The sequence below is a fragment of the Pimephales promelas genome, chromosome 8 (assembly GCF_988280905.1).
Source record: "Pimephales promelas chromosome 8, fPimPro1.hap1.1, whole genome shotgun sequence".
In the NCBI taxonomy this organism is placed as follows: Eukaryota; Metazoa; Chordata; class Actinopteri; order Cypriniformes; family Leuciscidae; genus Pimephales; species Pimephales promelas.
This window is the reverse complement of record NC_142776.1, coordinates 36024695-36044686: the sequence shown is the minus strand read 5'-3', so window position 1 is coordinate 36044686 and position 19992 is coordinate 36024695. Positions and strand designations below refer to the sequence as shown.

At 34.9% G+C, this 19992-nt stretch overlaps 1 protein-coding gene across 2 annotated transcripts in view; it reads left to right on the top strand.

The window, feature by feature from the left end:
• Window positions 1–19992, top strand: part of cacna2d2a (calcium voltage-gated channel auxiliary subunit alpha2delta 2a) — a 228055-nt gene that overhangs the window by 146878 nt on the left and 61185 nt on the right. For both annotated transcript variants that reach the window (XM_039692870.2, XM_039692869.2), the window contains exons 7-8: window positions 13221–13352; window positions 13440–13497. In XM_039692870.2, the coding sequence (XP_039548804.2) occupies window positions 13221–13352; window positions 13440–13497 (190 nt within the window). The remainder of the gene's footprint in view (window positions 1–13220; window positions 13353–13439; window positions 13498–19992) is intronic.

The following is a 19992-nucleotide window of genomic DNA, read 5'->3' as shown; positions in this document are numbered from 1 at the left end:
GATGAATTATGCTGCCAAGTCTGCAAACTTTCTAATTAGCACGGGTCAAACAGCCACACAGTTTCCGTCTAATTATCGACGCCTATTACCGAACGGACACTGGAGGAAAGCCGTTGAGGAATGTAGTGAGGTGGGTGGGAGGTATTCGGAGAAACACAGAAACGGCTCAGATGTTGCCCTTTCAGAGCTCTGGAGTCTAAATGAACATCGTGTTTATATACTTTGAGTAACTTTGTCTTATATATTTCGGTGTCACGTCACAATAAGGTTCCATTTCAATTAACTACATTAGTTAACATAAACTAACATTGAAATTCATTCATCCTAATGAATTTACTACTAAATCAAAAGTGAGCGAATTTTGCAGTATTTATTATAAATAATTTATCTTTCCATATCATTAATTTTTCAATTCATGTGCCTCGTAATCTTTAATTAAAATAACTTCTCCTCTTTCAGCTCATCTCTTCTCTGATGATGTGGGCGGGGCAACCTGTCACTCACATGAGATCCACCAATAGCAAACCACGACCATCCAATTAATACCCCACGGACAAAATCAAGCCCCGCCCTTCATATTTTTTTTTCTCTTATATGTCACAATAGGGAATAGAAGACTATCGCATATTCAAAATAAAAGTTTTATCTGTTAATATTATTAAATGGAGCTAACATAAACGAAGAGTTTTATTTTTATTGACTAACATTAATGCTAATATTATAATAATAAATACTGCAACAAATGTATTGTTCATTGGTTAAAATGTACTAATTAAACTTAACTAATGTGACCACTTTACCTTGTAAAGTGTTACCGCTATTTCTCCTGCAATTCACGGAGAGAGAAAAATACTTGTCGTACCATAAGAGTAAAGAGATGTGGATAAAGTCTCAGGTAATTTACCCTTTGGAGATTTTAATGAGAGATATTTGAGTTCATATTGAAATCTTTTCTATTTTCAGCAAATCTGAGCACAGTTTGAGATCTTGTTGAAGCCTCTTCTGAAGCGGATAAATCTGAACTGAAGATTTTATAAGAAGGGGGGCTTTTTCTTAAGAAACTGTAAACTTAATCACCATTTATTCTCCTTTTAAACTCATTGTTGTCTAAAAGAAATAACTGAGATGTTACAAAGATCTCATTTGTGATTTGTCTTTCCTACAGTTAAGGTTCAGAGTTTTACTATCCCTGTTATAAGGGATGGTCTACCTGAAACTGTTTCAGTGAGAGCATATTTATCTTAGTCCTGCCTTTAAAGTTCCTGCCAGTGTTGTAGTCGAGACCACCTCACTCGAGTCCGAGTCGACACCGAGTCCATAGAGAGTCAAGTCCGAGTCGAGTCCGAGACCAGAGACGGCCGAGTCCGAGCCGAGACCGAGACCAGTGAGGGTTGATTACCTAATTTACTTTTATTTACTTAGAGAAATCCTTTTTTTTTTTTACTGAATTTACTTAGAGTTTAAAAAATATGATCAGTTTAGGGTAAAAAGGCCACATAGTAGGTGGTGTTAAAAGTAATATTATTACAATTTGTCATGCGCAGTTGCGCACTAGAAAATCACCAATCACTGGGCATGTCAATCAACTTAAAGAAATATTTTATTAACATACATTAATAATCGTGAAAAATATTTTTAATTGAACTCGAGTGGACTCAGGAATAATTCCGAGTCCTAAAAAAAAAAATGTTCGAGTACGAGTCAATTCCGAGTCCAATATGGTCTCGAGACCGAGTCCGAGACGAGTCCGAGTCTCGAGTACTACAACACTGGTTCCTGCATAATATATTCCAAATTAAAATGCTTTAAATGCATAAACATGAAGACACATGTCCGTTAGTCCACTCCTCCAGACGTAAGTCCACGACTGAGGATGACTGTAAGCAGATTAGCCCAGCTGACAGAGAATGACACGCATGCTAATACAGATCAAGTTTGTTCGTTATTATTCCAAGCAAACGTCTTTGATTTTAATCCCCACTGTAAGAAACTGTCACCCTCTAAAGTTATTTTTCAGGCCTCAATTGTTGCTGGAGATACTGTTGGAAATAGTGCTTATTAAAGTGAAATTGAAAGACTAATTGTGTGTGTGTGTGTGTGCATGAAAGGAGAGGGGAAACAGCTTTCATTTGTCTGAATGAATGGATTAGCACCTCCCGTGGATATACTGACAACCTTTTCCTACCATCCCTCTCAGAAAGAAAAAACAGGAACAGTATAGTGGATGCAGTGTTGGTTTGGTTGTAATGGTGTGATTTGTTCCTTTGAAATAAACAGATAAAGGCTTGCAGGTTGACATGGCAAAACATTTATGCATTTGGCAAAGGCTTTTATTTAAAGTGACTATTTCATCAGTTCACACACGACCTTTTATTATTTTTATTTTATTTATCTTTGGCAAACTAAGACCAGGAGCATGCAAAAATAAAAGTAAAAATAAATATATGTATTTTTAAATATAAATAAACAATTTATATTATTTGTAGGGCTTTGCAAAAATTAATTGCGATTAATCGCATCTAAAATAAAAGTCTGTGTTTACATAATATATTTGTGTGTGCTGTATATAATTATTTTGTATATATAATTAACTATGCATGCATGTATATATTTAAGAATTATTTGCGCTTAAATTCTGTATATATATATATATATATATATATAAATACATAATCTATATTATATAAATATAAATAATTTATATATGAATAACACATTTTCTTAAATATATACATGCATGTGTGTGTATTTATATATACAAAATAATTATATACAGCACACACAAATATATTATGTAAACACAGACTTTTATTTTGGATGCGATTAATCGCAATTATTTGACTATTTTATTATTATATTATATTATACTGTATTATTAGTGACACGTTATATGATTTGACAAGTAGGGGGACATCAAAAACCTGCTCATCATGAATATTATGGTGTTAATATGGGTCAATTATGAACATTAATGGTTAAAATGATTAACGAGAACAAACAATATATTATACGCTGTACTATAAGACATTTTAAATACATAATAGTGCTTTAAGAATACTATTTTTGTGCGTTACGTAATGCAGATTTTGTAGGAAGTGTTACCACAGCCTCTAATGTTGTTTTACGTACGTCCAGTTTCTGTGTCTTTATAAAGACCCACGTCAATCACAACATCTGTGTGTGCCAACCCAAGATTTCATTGGCTTCTCTCTGCTGGAGGCGAGATATAACCGAGCCCCCTTTGAGATGTGACTCTACAATAAGAAGTGGGTCTGGTATAAACAGTGGATTTGAAGTGTTTTTTTCCTCTGTTTGCGTGCTCGTCCTGCTCAGTGAAGGGGCACTATCGCTCTCCGCCACACTAATTAAAAACCTCAACGCAGACAACGCCTTCCTTCATTCACCAGCACATTCACAAATTATATTTCCGCTGTTTATTGGTTACAGTATCATTTTAATTAAAGACTTCTTTCCTTTCCATTTTCCGCCAGCAGTTCTGAGATTCCGCCCTCTGAAGTTTTATTTTTTTGCGGGAGCTTTTTAAAAAAAAAAAAAAAAAAGATTAAATGTTTTTTAGGGGAAAATGAATTCTGTATTTGGTCATAACTGAACTGGAGACATGCATTAGTTAGCATACCAGTATCTAGCTTTGATATTATAATTTCCGTTGAAGTGATTAATGATTAAAATGATTAAAACAATGTGAATACTTTTTTGTAGTGTGTAATTAGCTGTGTGTGATTGTAAAAGGCCTGCAAAGTTTTAAAGATCATAGTGCAGATACATTATACATAGGAGTTATTGTCTCCTAAAAGAAAGTAGTGATTCTAAACTGCTTTAAACCAGTCTTCAAGTCTCACCTTATGACGCCAGGCCAGCCTGTGGTCTTCATAGCTGGGTTTCAGTCACGTGATTATGATGACGTGTAGGGGTGTATCGATTCGATACATATCACGATACTGAACTCACGGTACGATATTATTGCGATACTTCAAAACAAATAATAAAAGTTTAACAAAAACTGTACTGTTGATTAAAATGCTAACTTTGATATTACATTGTGGGTTGAAATGAATAGGCTTGGACTCGGTGCTTGTAACCCAAGGACAATGGTGACACCAGAATAACAATATTCATGATTCTGAAGCTGAAAATACAGAATTATTTTAAACGAATATGCTTGATCTCTGATATATTTCAAATAAATGTAGGTCACTTTTTACTGGTAACAGAAGAAATTTGGCATTATCAGTATATTCCCCCTTTGCATTATTATACATTATAATCAACATTATATATAGTGATTAATGTAGTACTGACACATTTTTTCTCAGTCATTTTTATTTTGGGGGGACTATCCACAATACATATTGTTGGATTTTTGTATTGCGATATATTGTGACACGATATATTGTTACACCCCTAATGACGTGTGGAAATCAGATGGAGGGCAGGGAGTGAAGAGCGCAATGGACTACTTTACACGCGAGAAAGATATATTAAATAAAGATACATTACAAGAGAAAGATATAAACATGGACATGATCCTTACGTTATGAAGAGGAGAAACTGAATTGAAATATTTTCCTGCCATCAAGGCAAGATATCAGCAACTACCTCGTCTTACAGACATACTTTGACTTTACAAAGTTCGGAAACGTTACACGTTACACACACAGTCACTTAAGTTGTATTAACTCACCTTTGACGAAATGATCACTACACACACGGGCATTTTCCCATTCGGCTCCTCCCGACCGCAGACGTAGGTTTGCAAGCCGTTTTCCAGAGTTTTTCGGTCAATTTCTTGCATTTTTTCCCCCCTTATGAACAACAACTTTTGGTACATGATAACTCCTTGTGGTTTGATCGATTCAAGTAACCATACATGACTGAAAACACGTGCATTTTGAGTTTGTTATAGTGCTTTCTAAATACAGCAAATCACTTCCTAACCCTCCATTTTTATTTCACGCCATGGCAACGCAGTGGCCTGATGTCATATGAAAACAAGCTATAGACCTTATTCAGAGCAGCGCCATGACAGGTATGAAAGTGAGGCTGTGAGGGATAGACTTACCGTGTTTCCAATAGCATCTGCTGTAAAAAGCTGAATAAAGCTCAAATTACTGACAATTTTTTCACAGCTTACATTGTCGGGAGTTTTTTGTCAAATGAAATTTCTTGGTAAGATATTTTTACAGTGTTTCATACACCGAACAATCTGAAAACACATTAAATAACAGTACAGCCCATTGAAGAGATATATGTCTATCCCTCACAGCCTCGCTTTCACTCTCATTAAAAATCAAATATTGGCTGCCGGCGAACAACGTCTCCTTTGCACCGCCCTCAAACACCACTGTAGTGTAGCTGAGACTGGAAGGGTTTGGTTCGTGTTGTCAACATGTTGAAGAGACTCTTTTTGTTGCTCTGTCAAAGCAAATCCACTTTGTATGCACTTCAAGAGGATGAAGACTCACGTTCGAATTGATACAGTAAAACCGACTCCATCATTACTGTTTAACGTTACCGTAAACCTGCGGAGCTGGATTCAGATGTGCTAATGGCCGTTTGGTTTCCGACGTGCGCTGTAAGCCTTAGACCAATCACAACAGGCTGTGTTATCTGACCAATCAGGGTTTAGAGTCCTTTATCGAACCATTTCAGACAGTGTGAGAAAAGAGGTGATGTACATCATGAGAAAATACAAATTTCAAATTTAGTAAACCATTTGTAGGAGTAGAAGTAGAGAGTATTTTATCGATGTGAGTGAAGTAATGCTTCCATGTATTATTCTGTATATATTTTATGAATTTTTGTAAGTATAACATCAACCTTTCCAGGGACATTGGGTGGAAATTAGCAATTTTTGCTATAACCTGGCACATGACATCTCTTCTTTTTTAGACTAATGTTTTTTGTGTGTGTGTGTGTGTGTGTGCATTGTCCCTGATCAAATAAAGAAATAAACTAAACTAACTTAACTAAAGAAACTTCCATTAGGAACCTTTACTTAAACGTCACTTAAATATAGGCAACTTTATTGTAAAGTGTTAACAAAATGTTTTTTGTTCATTGAAATAAAAATAAACATAGTAGATTAAAAACTGATAACTAACAGGGAAATACTAAAATACTAAATACTAAAATCCTAGAACTGAAATAAAAAGAAATGAAATATTTCAAAATTTCTTAAACTAATATAAAATGTAAACTGAAAATAAATAAAAGAAAGCTAATTCGAAATATGAATAATAGTATATAAATAATGATGAAACTTTCTGGAGTACTGAAGAGATTTCCCTGATGGATGCGTTTAGATGAATGTTGGGTGTGTGGTGCGGCTGTTATTGTTCTTCCAGGTGTGTGTTGTGTGTCTGCGCTCCATCACCTGAGGTCCGTGTGTGTGTGTGTGTTGTGACATATGTTCCAGTGCTCTGACAGGTGTTGGCATGGACTGCAGACTCTGATAGTGGATGTGTCTCGCTGTCTGTGGCCTTGATGAGGATGAGATGTGAGGGCGCCAGTGAATGTAGTTGAGAAACAAATACACAATGTGAAAGTGTGTCTGTACTTTTGTTCCCTGTGTTAATGTTGTTAAACATGTTGTCGAAATTAAAAGCAAGATTGAGTGATTTTACACTATCTGTTTCAAACCAGCGGCAATAAAATGTCCACATTTTAGTTCAATTCACTATGTCACTATTTTTCTTCCATATCACTCATATACACTCATACAGTATACTGTATAATGTTGTCGTCGTTTTAGACAAACATTAAGAGGTTATGAGAGCCGGCTAACAATTTGGAAAACATCTTCAAACAGATATAGTTCAGAGGTCTTCCTTATTTTTGTTTTTTAAAGAAATATGATGTATGCGATGAAATTTTATAAAGGTTTTTATAATATATCTCATTTATAAACGATAAAATGAGGCCAAAAAATGTCCTATTAAACTGTTTTAAAGATTTTAATAGTCAATGTACAAAAAAAGTGTAGTTCAGTGTGTTCATCCGATGTTAAAAATATTATTATTATTTAAAGAAAAATGTTCCATTATTTTTTTTATATATATAAATTCACGACATTTGCATAGTGAATCATTTTTCTCTGCTCTAAATTATTTCAATAGTGCCAAAATAAAACTTGACTAGACAGACGGTGGCTTTTAAATCGGTTCTTTTCAGTGAGTCAATCGAACAGCTTCACAAATCAGTCCTGAAAAAAAATCACTGAATCCGTAATGAAAGCCAAATCAGAAATTATAGTTATTGAAATGTATAATTGTTCTGACATGGATTTTTTTTAAAGACAGATTTGTATATGGTAAAACCAGACTCCTGTAGAGCGCTTTTGCTGAGTATAAGCATGACGGGATTCAGTATGAAGGATTTCTGGCTCACGGCACACCTCATAAATCGGCCTCGTAACCCGGGCTGCTCCTCATGTGGCGCTTCGCTCAGCGTTTAGCACAACCGGTGCTCTTAAAAGTGTCCGAGGCATTGTGCTTGATGGTTTGGCTTTTAAAGAATTCACACACACACACACACACACTCTTATTTTGAAGGATGAGCCCCACATTGTCCCTCCCCGCCACCCACAAATTCTCCCTCGGAGGATATTTTTCTTTTTATCAATTGTCCGGCGCGTCGTGTCCTCGGAAAATAAATCAACCGAGGCCTTTGTTTTGCGTCTGTTTCCTTATCTACCCAGCCCTCATAATTCTACTTGGACAACCTGCTACAGCCCTGTGTGTGTGTGTGTGTGTGCGTGTGTGTGTGTGTGTGTGTGTGTGTGTCCCAGCTGCTGTCCACTCTGGTGTGGTTAAATCTGCATACCCCCCTGTGTGTGTCTGATAGTGGTGTAAGCAGTGAGGTCTGTCGTTGTATCCTTGACTCAAAGACACACTCATACACACACTTAAACATCAGACATTGTTACTAAACACAACTTTATCTGTAGCAGAGCTGTTATAGATTAATTTTACAGTAATATATAATTATTCTGTCTTGAAAGGGTGTTATTAGCAACATTTAGTACAATACAGAAGATTTCTTTCTAATGTAGTTCTTTTGAACTTTATATTCATCAAAGGATTTCCATACAAAAAAATATTGTTGGTTTAACTTAAATAAAGTAAGTAACCTGGTTGCCTTAAAATTTTAAGTTCCATTGAAATGGGAAAAATGAGTTAATGCAATGAAGGAGATTAATGTAATCACCAGAAACTCAAAATATTATGTTATCTGAACTACAGAAATTATCTAAGTTGATTTGACAAAAGAAAAAATGTTGTGATTCAAATCATGAAAATATTTTTTTACAGTGTGATAATAATCAGAAATGTTTCTTGAGCAGCAAATCATCATATTATAATGATTTCTGAAGGATCATGACACTGAAGACTTGAGTAATGATGCTTAAATTTCAGCTTTGATCACAGGAATAAATTATATATTTTTTTAAAAACGTATATAGAAAGTTGTTAGCTACTTTAAATTTACAATATTACTGTTTTACTGTATTTTTGATCAGATAAATGTCGCTTGGGTTACTGTGTTACTTGCTATTTCTATGTAATTATTTGTGAGATTGAGTAGTAATTTCTGTGATAAGTATAAACTCGCTTGTGTAAGAAAGCAGACTGTATGAGAGTGAATAAGAGACGTATAGTTCACTCTCAGAAAAAAAGGTACAAAAGCTGTCAATGGGGCTATACCTTTTCAAAAGGTAAACTTTTGTCCATTTTAGGTGCTAATATGTACATTTTAGGTGTTAATATGTCCATTTTAGGTGTTGATATGTACATTTTAGGTGCTGATATGTACATTTTAGGTGTTGATATGTACATTTTAGGTGCTAATATGTACATTTTAGGTGTTAATATGTCCATTTTAGGTGTTGATATGTACATTTTAGGTGCTAATATGTACATTTCAGGTATTAATATGTACATTTTAGGTGTTGATATGTACATTTTAGGTGTTAATATGTCCATTTTAGGTGTTGATATGTACATTTTAGGTGCTAATATGTACATTTTAGGTGTTGATATGTACATTTTAGGTGCTAATATGTACATTTCAGGTATTAATATGTACATTTTAGGTGTTGATATGTACATTTTAGGTGCTAGTATGTACATTTTAGGTGCTGATATGTACATTTTAGGTACTAATATGTACATTTCAGGTATTAATATGTACATTTTAGGTGTTGATATGTACATTTTAGGTGTTAATATGTCCATTTTAGGTGTTGATATGTACATTTTAGGTGCTAATATGTACATTTTAGGTGTTGATATGTACATTTCAGGTATTAATATGTACATTTTAGGTGTTGATATGTACATTTTAGGTGTTATCTATACATTTTAGGTGTTGATATGTACATTTTAGGTGCTAGTATGTACATTTTAGGTGCTAGTATGTACATTTTAGGTGCTGATATGTACATTTTAGGTACTAATATGTACATTTCAGGTATTAATATGTACATTTTAGGTGCTGATATGTACATTTTAGGTGTTGATATTTACATTTTAGGTGTTGATATGTACATTTTAGGTGTTGATATGTACATTTTAGGTGCTGATATGTACATTTTAGGTGCTAGTATGTACATTTTAGGTGCTGATATGTACATTTCAGGTATTAATATGTACATTTTAGGTGCTGATATGTACATTTTAGGTGTTGATATTTACATTTTAGGTGTTGATATGTACATTTTAGGTGTTGATATGTACATTTTAGGTGCTGATATGTACATTTTAGGTGCTAATATGTTCATTTCATGAGCTAATATGTCCATTTTAGGTACCAATATGTCCATTTCATGAGCTAATATGTACCACTAAGGTACCAATATGCAGCCTTTGGGTACAAAAGTGTACCTTTTGAAAAGGTACAGCCCCAGTGACAGCTTTTGGACCTTTTTTTCCCTGAGAGTTCAGGAAGAAGGATGCAGAAATGGACGAAGGCATTTGCTGGCGGTGTCAGGTCAGTGTTTGCGCTGTGTGTCATGAAGGTGCGTAGCTCTGGTGACGGAGGGATCACAAAAGATGGAGAGACGTTACTGACACGCTGAGCGTAACAAACCCAGACAGAGGAGGACAACAGAGAGCTGAGCGGAGAAGACAGACAGTTGCGAGAGAGTGAGACACGTTGCAAAAGTTTCACTTGCACTCTGAGACAAACTACATGGGACCAAAATGGAGTACGCTTGCAGAGAGCTGTCAGATCAATAAAGCTAGCGCAACTGTGTCCCGAACCTTCTCAGGCTGTACACTAAGAGGTGGGAAGGTAGAAGACACGACTGAATCCAGTGTGTGTGTATGTGTAGGACATCCTGTCAACTGAGATTCCATCATACGGGTTTATAGGGAGATCTGGAATTGAAGCATTGAGGTCATTAAACAATTGCTTGGTTTTCTCTAAAGCTCTTCTGAATCAGTTAGGGTGCAGTGCATGCTGGTCTGAAACATCTGTGTGTTTTCATGCTGATTTATTGTCATATACTGGTTAGAGAGTCAGTCTTTAGTGCTTTGGACACATTTATAAAGGACATTTTCTAACCCAGTGATGGATTTATTAGCTTTATAATCAAGCGTGAAGAACTTTTTTGTGTCTTTTAGCTATTTTTAGTTAGATTTAAGGTCACTCTTAGAAGAAAAGGTTCTATATAGAACCTTAAAAGGTTCTATCAGTGCTACGTATTTGGAACCCCTGAAAGGTTCTATACACTCTTAAAAAAAGGGTTCCTCTGGGTTCTATATAGAACCCTGGGGTTCCGTACTTGGCCAATAGAACCTTTTACCAAAAAAAATGGTTCTATATAGAACCATTTTGGAGTTCCATGTATGAAGCATTTCTGGTTCTAAATAGAACCATTTCTTCTAAGAGTGTCTGAATGTACTGTGAAAATGTCACAAAATATGCTAGCGTTCAAGAGTCTGGGGTCAGTAGGATTTTATTTTAAGAAATTGATATGTTTATGTATCATGGAGGAATTTTATTGATCAAAAGACATTCAAGTAGACATTTAAAATTATATTCATCTATTCATCGAAGTATCGCAGTTTTCAGAAAAATATATAGCTGTTTTCAACATTGATAATAATCAGAAATGGCAAATCAATCATCGCATTAGAATGATTTCTGAAAATTCAGCTTTGATCACTGGAATAAATTACATTTTAAAATGCGTTCAAATTGAAAACAGTTCTTATTGTAATAATATTTCACTATATTTCAGTTTTCAATGAATAAATGCAGCATAACAGACTTCTTTCAGAAACATTAATACATCTTACTGACCTCAAACATTTGAACTGTAGTGTTTATTTGAAATATTTCTCTTCTGGGAATAAAATCAACCATAAATCTCTGAAGAATTCATAATGGATCTCTTTTGATAAAATATACAAATTGTGTCCAATAATATTCTCTCTTGCCACCTGTACAAGGTATAAATACCAATGGCATCAAGTCAAGGTCTGTCCTTTCTTGATATTACACTGTTGGTTCTTTAGAGCTCCACTATAGGACGCTTCTAGAACCTCTCTGATTGTAAAAGCTTTCCTGTATGCCCTTTAAGAGTGTGTGTGAATCAGAAGCAAGCTGTTTTCCCTACACATACAGTGATAACCTTGTCAAGGTCAGGCGTGATGTCTCCTCGGACACCGCGGGGAAACTGTAGCTGGTGTCCGACGTGCTTCTCTGAATATTTCCATATAATTGTGGAGTTCTGACATGTGTCTCTGTTATCAGAAATATCTGCCTTTTATTTTTTATGTTGTTTGTGGATATCAGAATTTGTTTTTCAACATTTTAAAAGGCCAGATTCGCCTTCGGTCAGCATGTTGTTCAACATTATTTCACATTTTTGTGTTAATTGTAGTGAATGTTATTTGTAAAGTACATTATGAAGCACATATATTATTATAAAGCACTGAAAAGAACAACATTTCTTTCAAAATGCAACAAAATTGTAAAATAAGAATGACAATAAAATCATTTAAAAAATAAAAATAAAATAAAAACTACCATTCAAAGGTTTTGGGTTGAATGTCTTTTCAAGATGTCTCTTATTCAAGGCTCTCGAGGCTTCTCAAAAATACAGTAAAAACGTTACTTTTGTAAAATATTTGTCCAATTTAAAATAACAGTTTTCTATTTTAATATCAGCATCATAATTTCAGCATCATTACTCCAGTCTTCAGTGTCACATGATCCTTCAGAAATCACTCGTCTAATATGATGATTTGCTGCTCATGAAACATTTCTGATTATTATCAATGTTGAAAACATTTTTCATATTTTTGTGGAAACAATTATAAAAAAAAAAATCTGCATTTATTTAAAATAGAAATCTTTTGTAACATTATAAATGTCTTTACTTTCACTTTTCATAATTTAATGGATTCTTTTTCTATTACTATTTACTATTTTTAATTAAAAAAAATTCTTGACCCTGACCTTTTGAACATACTGTATATAACGGCTAAAAAAAAGAATACTTAAAGTGATAGTTCACTTTTAAATAAATTTTTGATATGTTTTATCTTACCTCAAGGGCATCCAAGATGTAGGTGTCTTTGTTTCCGCAGTATTTTCAATTTTGATATTTTTTTAGGTCAAACCGTTCTTGTCTATCACTCATATAATGGAGGTCTATGGTCACCACCTCAAAGAGCATGCACAGATAAGTCCAAATTAAACATGATTTTATGATTCGTAAATGTAAGTACACATTTTAGACACGAAACGAGCGGTTTTTGTGAGAAAACGAACGGTATTTATATTGTTTTTACCTCTTGTAACCACAGCCACAAAGCGCCTACGCCCTCAGATCACTTGGACGTGGTTGTGGTTACAAGAGGTAAAAACGATATAAATACCGTTCGTTTTCTCACACAAACCGCTCGTTTCGTGTCTTGGGCCATCAATGTGTGCTTACATTTACAAGTCATTTAATCATGTTTAATTTGGACTTCTCTCTGCATGCTCTTTGAGGTGGTGACCATAGACCTCCATTATATGACTGACAGATAAAAATATCAAAATTGAAACTACTGTGGAAACAAAGATCTTGGATGCCCTTGAGGTAAACTAAAACATACCAAAACCGTGGATGCTTGAAGCTTGTCTAATTTCAGATGGTAAAAGGTTATTCCGGAGACGTTAATGTTTGTGATGCGTGTCTCCTTCAGCTCCCACTATCCTGAACGAGCTGAACTGGACTCAGTCTCTGGAGAGGGTGTTCATTGAGAACAGTCGTGAGGATCCGTCCCTGCGCTGGCAGGTGTTCGGCAGTGCCACTGGTGTCACCAGATACTACCCAGGTACAGTTCCTCTGGGGGAAACCCTATTATACACCACACTGCATCCATTTGTCCTGTCACTCTGAGTGTGTCCTGTTTTCTCTCTAGCCACTAAGTGGAGAGCCCCCAACAAGATTGACCTGTATGATGTGAGGAGACGCCCGTGGTGAGTAGCGTCGCCTTCACACTCACACACAGACTCCATTTAGTCTGCCTTTGATGGTGTTGTTTTCACCGGCTCCCTTCGCTGCAGAGAGCAAGCAAGCGTGTGAAGCTCAAATTAAGTGGGACTGCTGTAGTTTACAGTGGGGTCAGAGCGGGGGTCAGTACGGGTCAGTCTCGTCCCCATGTGCTCCGGATCTATAGGGAAGATTTTATATTACGGTTTCCTGCACCTTGTTAACACAAGGGGTGCTATAGCATATTAGCGTTAGCATATTCTACACTCTAAAAAATGCTGGGTTGTTTGTTTCAACCCAAATTTGGGTCAAATATGGACAAACCCAAAAGTTGGGTTAAAAATGTAATTTAAAAAAAAATTACAGTTGAAAGTGAAAGTTGAAGTTTGGTTAAAATTTTAAATTACATTTTTAACCCAACATTTGGGTTTGTCCATATTTGACCCAAATTTGGGTTAAAACAACCCAGCGTTGTTTAGAGTGTATGGTCAGGTTTCTCTTTCAGGTTAACTAATGTTATAGTAGAGAAACCTTGTTTTTTGGTATGTTGGCACAAAGCCTGGCTCGGGTTCAAGCATCGACATGAGGGTAAAATCTGTGAAGAGCAAATCAACGAAACGTTCGCGACATTCATTTCTTTTTTTGTTATTTATTATTATTTTAGTTAAAGTTGATGTATTTATTTCATTATTTTTAGGCCCATTTATTTATTTAACTGAAGTTATTTTATTTATTTATTTACTTTATAATTTTAATGCATTTATTAAGCATTTATTTACTTAGCTGATGTAATTTTAATTTATTTATTTTATTCAGCATAATTTATTTATTTACTTGTGTATTTATTTAGCTTTCATTATTCGATTTATTTTTATTGGAGTTATTGTATTTATTTAATAGTTTCAGTTATTATATTTGTTCATTATTTTTATTTAGCTGAAGTTATTTTATTTCTTTATTTAGATTTTTTATGCATTTATTCATTAAGCTGAAGTGAAAAGATTATTTATTTATTTACTTATTTTTTTATTATTACTTATTTACTTGTGTATTTATTTATTTTTTTATTTAGTATAAGGTATTTATTTACTTACTACTTTATGCATTTATTTGGATAAGTTATTTATTCAATTTTATTTACAATAATATATATTTAAAACATATTCCATTCATACCAAGGATGTATCCTGAATTTTTATTTTCAAGTAATAACACTAACTAATTCAAAGTGTAGTGTTCTTGCATTGCTATAGGGACTAGCTCTTACATGCTAACGTAAACATTTGTCCAGATGCAGTTTAATGATGTGGCAGTCACAAAACAGGTGAAATTGTCCTGAACGCTTAAAAAACACAAACTTTCTCATCAAGAGCAGAGTGCGCACTTTTACTATGTAGCATCAGTAAGCGAAAATAGCAAAAGTGCATTAGCCTGGGCCAAAGAACTTAGTAGGTAGTGCATGTAGCGGACGCTTTCATCCAAAGCGACTTGCAGTACACTTGTTATAGGAACAATCCCTTCAGGATTAGCCTGGGGTTAGGTGTCCTGATCGAGGGCCGCTACGCCACATCACCCCTACAGCAAGACAATCCCCCACAGAAATACATCTCTGTCTACTTAATGAAGAAAGAAAAGGCTGTTTAGAGGAAAAAGCTAGGTGTTTAAATCGAAAACAACTTATTATCAGGTGCTTGCGTGTTAGCCGGGTGCATGGCTGGATGAGCGTGCCGCCGTGTTTCCCTGACTTTAGCGAGGCGCTAATGAGCCTCTTCTTTGACAGAGTAATTAAGTTCACACTCAGGGAAAGTGTCTCCAGCGCAAAGGGTAAAAAAAACAATCCCCAATATACCTGTAAGAAGCTTTTAACTTAAAGACGAACAACGCAAGGCGGCTAGTTAGCTTGTTTGTCTGACAAAGCACTAATGTTGCTGATGAGCCGGAGCGAGCTGTACATTGTTTTTGTTGTGGTGCAACATGCTCTGCAGACTTAATGAGTTGCTTTTAATGCTTTTGAGAGTGTGTAGGCTAGTGGAGCTGTACAAAAACATAACAACTCTATAAGCGCAGAGATGATGAATTGGTGTGGAGTGCGCTATCAGCAGGCGCTCTGCTCCACATGCTGTTTCTTTTTTTTTTATTCGCGCACATCTACAGTATGCGTGTTTGTGTGGTGTGAGCTATATGCAGAGGAGCGATAACCAAACTCGTCAACACATTCGACCCGTGCATTTGTCTTGGACCCCCTTAATGAGTAATATCATAGTGATAATATCGTGATTTTGAATTTACTCGACGCCTGTGAAGAGACGACTCAACGATGTTATGCCCTAAATTAATACATGATTAACTAACTGTATTTTTCTATGCACATTTCTGAAATGCACTTTCTGTAAAGCTGCTTTGAAACAATATGTATTGTGAAAAGCGCTATTTTGAATTGAATTATGGTATATAACAGTATAAACATCAAAGATTTATGTATATTATGTAACCATGTGATAATATCTGTTATTAGACATTAACAGTTTACATTTACTCATGAAAGTATTTTATATCATTCATTATTTTCTCCTTTTATTTCAAACTTGATGCACACAAACCAAAAGATCAGAATATGCCTAAAAAATAATAAATATTTAGCGTCAGTTAAAAAATGTGCTTAATATATATATATATATATATATATATATATATATATATATATATATATATATATAAGTATTTTATTTTGTAAGTATTTTTTAAGTATTTAATGTAAATATATTTTACATTTGTCTGGATGTGTTGGGTCAATATATTTTACATATTTTACAATTTTAATAATACTGCTGTTGCACATTTGATTATAGAATAATTAAATTAAATATTATTAAAAAATATAGATAGATAGATAGATAGATAGATAGATAGATAGATAGATAGATAGATAGATAGATAGATAGATAGATAAATCACATCCAAAATGAAAGGTTGTGTTTACATAATATATGTGGGTGCACTGTGTGTAATTATATAAATACACAAACATGCATGTATATTTAGGAAAAAAATATTATTATTTATATATAAATATTTTTTATATTATTAAAACATATACTATATAAACACAAACTTTTATTTTGGATGCGATTAATCGTGATTAATCGTTTGACAGTCTTAATATATATGTATATATATATATATATATATATATATATATATAATTTTAGATTTTATATATTTTATAAAATAATTTTATAATTATATATATATAATTTTAATTTTAAATTTTGTTTTATTATTTTTTGAACACTGATGTCATTTATAATATTGCTTTATTGCTGTTGCACCTCCTTTATAAAAGCCTTTGTTATTTTATTTTAGCATAGATGTTTTACATATACACATTTTTATTTATTTATTTGTTATATTACATCTCCAGGGTGATTAGCCACGTGGCATTTATTGCTCAGGTGAATCACTCAAAATAAATTTGGCCAGGCGAGGACTATGAATCTGATGATTGTGAATGCTGAATAGCTTCCTGAGTTTTACTTTTGTCGCATTTGTTCCACCAACCCTGTAGGTTTGCATGTCTAAGCGTGTGTCACGCTAGCGGTGCGCCCGCTGTCTGCCCACTGCTCTTTAACCCCCCGCACGCGGCCAGAGCTGTTTCTGAGCCTGTTGCTTGGCAACCTGTGTCCCGCTCTGCTGATTGGCAGAGCCGTGGCAACAGGGGGAGTCAGGATGTGTCAGGTCAAGTTTGCATGATTATGGGCCAACATGCTGTCATTGTGTATTACTCTCTTTGCATGGCTTGACCACTCACACAACAGCCTGCTGCTTAGCTCAGCTAATGTCTCAAACATGCCCGTGCAACTCGGAGGAAACTTTTAATATACCGTGCTGTTATACGACAGATAGTTCCGGTTAATATCACTTTGCAGGCAGCATTTGCGCATGAAGGTACCTTACGAAACTAATCATCTAAAATGCCAGTGTGTGAACGCTAAGCAGACCAGGACCAAACAAACCAAGCGAACCGAACTACCAGTGTGAACGCACCCTGGGAGACCTTTGTGAGATCAGCACTCTGACACTCTTCATCAACTCTGACTCTGACTGGAAAATGAATGGCCCAGTCAACACACTTAATTGTCTCCAATTGCTCTGACATGAATTATTAACATGCCTTTATTATAACGTATGTCTGCACACGTTAGCAAAGGCGACGGAGAGGGCAATGATTTAGAGGAGAGAGCGTGAGCGACAGCTAAAGACACGAGGATTGATTGGAAGAGTTTGAAGGAGAAACAGAGAGGTGTACGTTTTGTTATCGGAGCGTTACAGAGAAGCCATTGCTATGCAGGTTCAGCCCAGCGTAGCAGATATTCAGCACAGCCAAAGCACATATTGATTTCGGAGAAAAGTCAATCTGGCTCCTAAGCAAATATTATGGCAGCTGCTCAAACGCCATGAACAACACGATGGAGGCCTGTCAGTCCTGTTTCGGCTCTCTCTCAAAATTAAACATTAATGGTGAAACTGAATTTGCAAAGACACCTAGCCCTAATATTTACTGTCGCATTAACCTGATGGCCGATAAAATCCAAACATCTGGATCTCATACTGTCACTGGACCAAGGTATAAAAAAAGCACTTTGGCAGTGCCATGTTATGGTGATGGTTTCAGATGTAATACAATAGAACGTCTAAATATATCCTGATATCGAAATGTACATGTGATTTTTTTTTTTGTTTTTTTTTGTTTTTTTACAATAAATACTGCAAAATTACAGTGGGACTTGTGACTATGGGGAAAAAAAACATAGTATTACAATCTGATCATTGTACCATGATACCACTACAGTTCTTTTTTATAATGGAACAAAATTTTATTGTGGTTTCTCGGATCTTGGTATATTTTAATGTACCTTACTGTTACTATCAAAAAGTACTATGGTATTCAGAACATGTTCTATGTAAAGGCCATGTTACACCATTTTCTGTACCATGATATTTTTGAAAGTACCACATTATTACCATCTGTTTATATAAAGTACTATAGTTCTGCCAAAGTACTTTTTACATGGTATGTCCAAGGTATTTGACAAACTTTAAAATGACCATGGCACGTGTCCCAAAAAAACATTAGGTACCATGTTTGGTTCTTTCTGGTTAGTTAAATGTGTAGTTCATTTTTTTAAAAAAAACTTTTGCTGATAATTTGCTCATCCCCATTTCATCCAAGATGTCCATGTCTTTCTTTGTCCATGTCTTTCTTTCTTCAGTCGAAAAGAAATTAAGGTTTTTGATGAAAAAACCTTCTTCCATATAACTTCAATGGGAACCAAATGGTTCAAGGTCCAAAAGACAGTTTCAGTGCAAACTGTTCAAAGGGCTTTAAACGATTTTGAGACGATGAATAAGGGTCTTATCAAGCGAAACGATCACTTATTTAAAAAAAAAAGTTTAAGTTTTTTTTTAAGCACAAATGCTCGCCTTGCTCTGTTCTGTGATGTGCATTCGTGACTCTCCTGTTCAAACACGTTTATCAAAATGAACGAATTTTTTTCCGAGTCAATTCGTTCATTTCGTTCGTTGAATGAACCAAATGACAGTAAAAAAGATTCGTTCATTTTGATGTTATTTTTTTAAATGAGCGATCGTTTCGCTTGATAAGACCCTTATTCATTGTCTGGTGTCGTTTAAAGCCCTTTGAACATTTTGCAGTTTGCACTGAAACTGTCTTTTGGATCTTGAACCGTTTGGTTTCCATTGAAGTCCATTATAAAAATCATGTAATGTTTTCATCAAAAACCTTAATTTCTTTTCGACTGAAAAAGAATGACATGGACATCATGGATGACATAAATTATCAGCACAAGTTTTTTTTTTTTTAAGTGAAAATAAGCATCAAAAAAAGATCAAAAACAATTTCAAATGATAATTTTATAAGAATATAAAAAATGTCAAAATATAATATTACGAGGTTTGAATTTACAAGATAGACATTTTCTGTTTCTCAACTTGTGTTATCTTTGAAAACCCCAAAAAAAGGACAAACTGACTGGTCGTCCATCCCTACAGATCTGCAGATCTCTGCATCAAATTATTGAATAATCAACCGAATAAAAAGCGGAATAAACACATGACAACATCTCTTTTCCACAGCTCACCTGCTTCACAGGCCTCAGTGTTTTAATCTTAATTCAATCTATTGAAGAACACATCCAGAGGAGAGCCGAGAGAGCAGCGGCCCATAAAATAATAATCCTGTCAGCGCGCACACACACACATGCAGATCCTTTAACACACTCACGAGCGCGAGACACACGCCTGTACACACGCATTTAAAGGGAAGTGAAGTCAATACACTTCAATAAACCCCATCAGGAGCTTCATCGCACCTGCAGATTGTGACGGTGGGAAACCGGCAGCTGCACGTGTGCAACTTCAGCCCAGATAAGCGCCTATAATTGACTAATTTTTAATGTGAGACC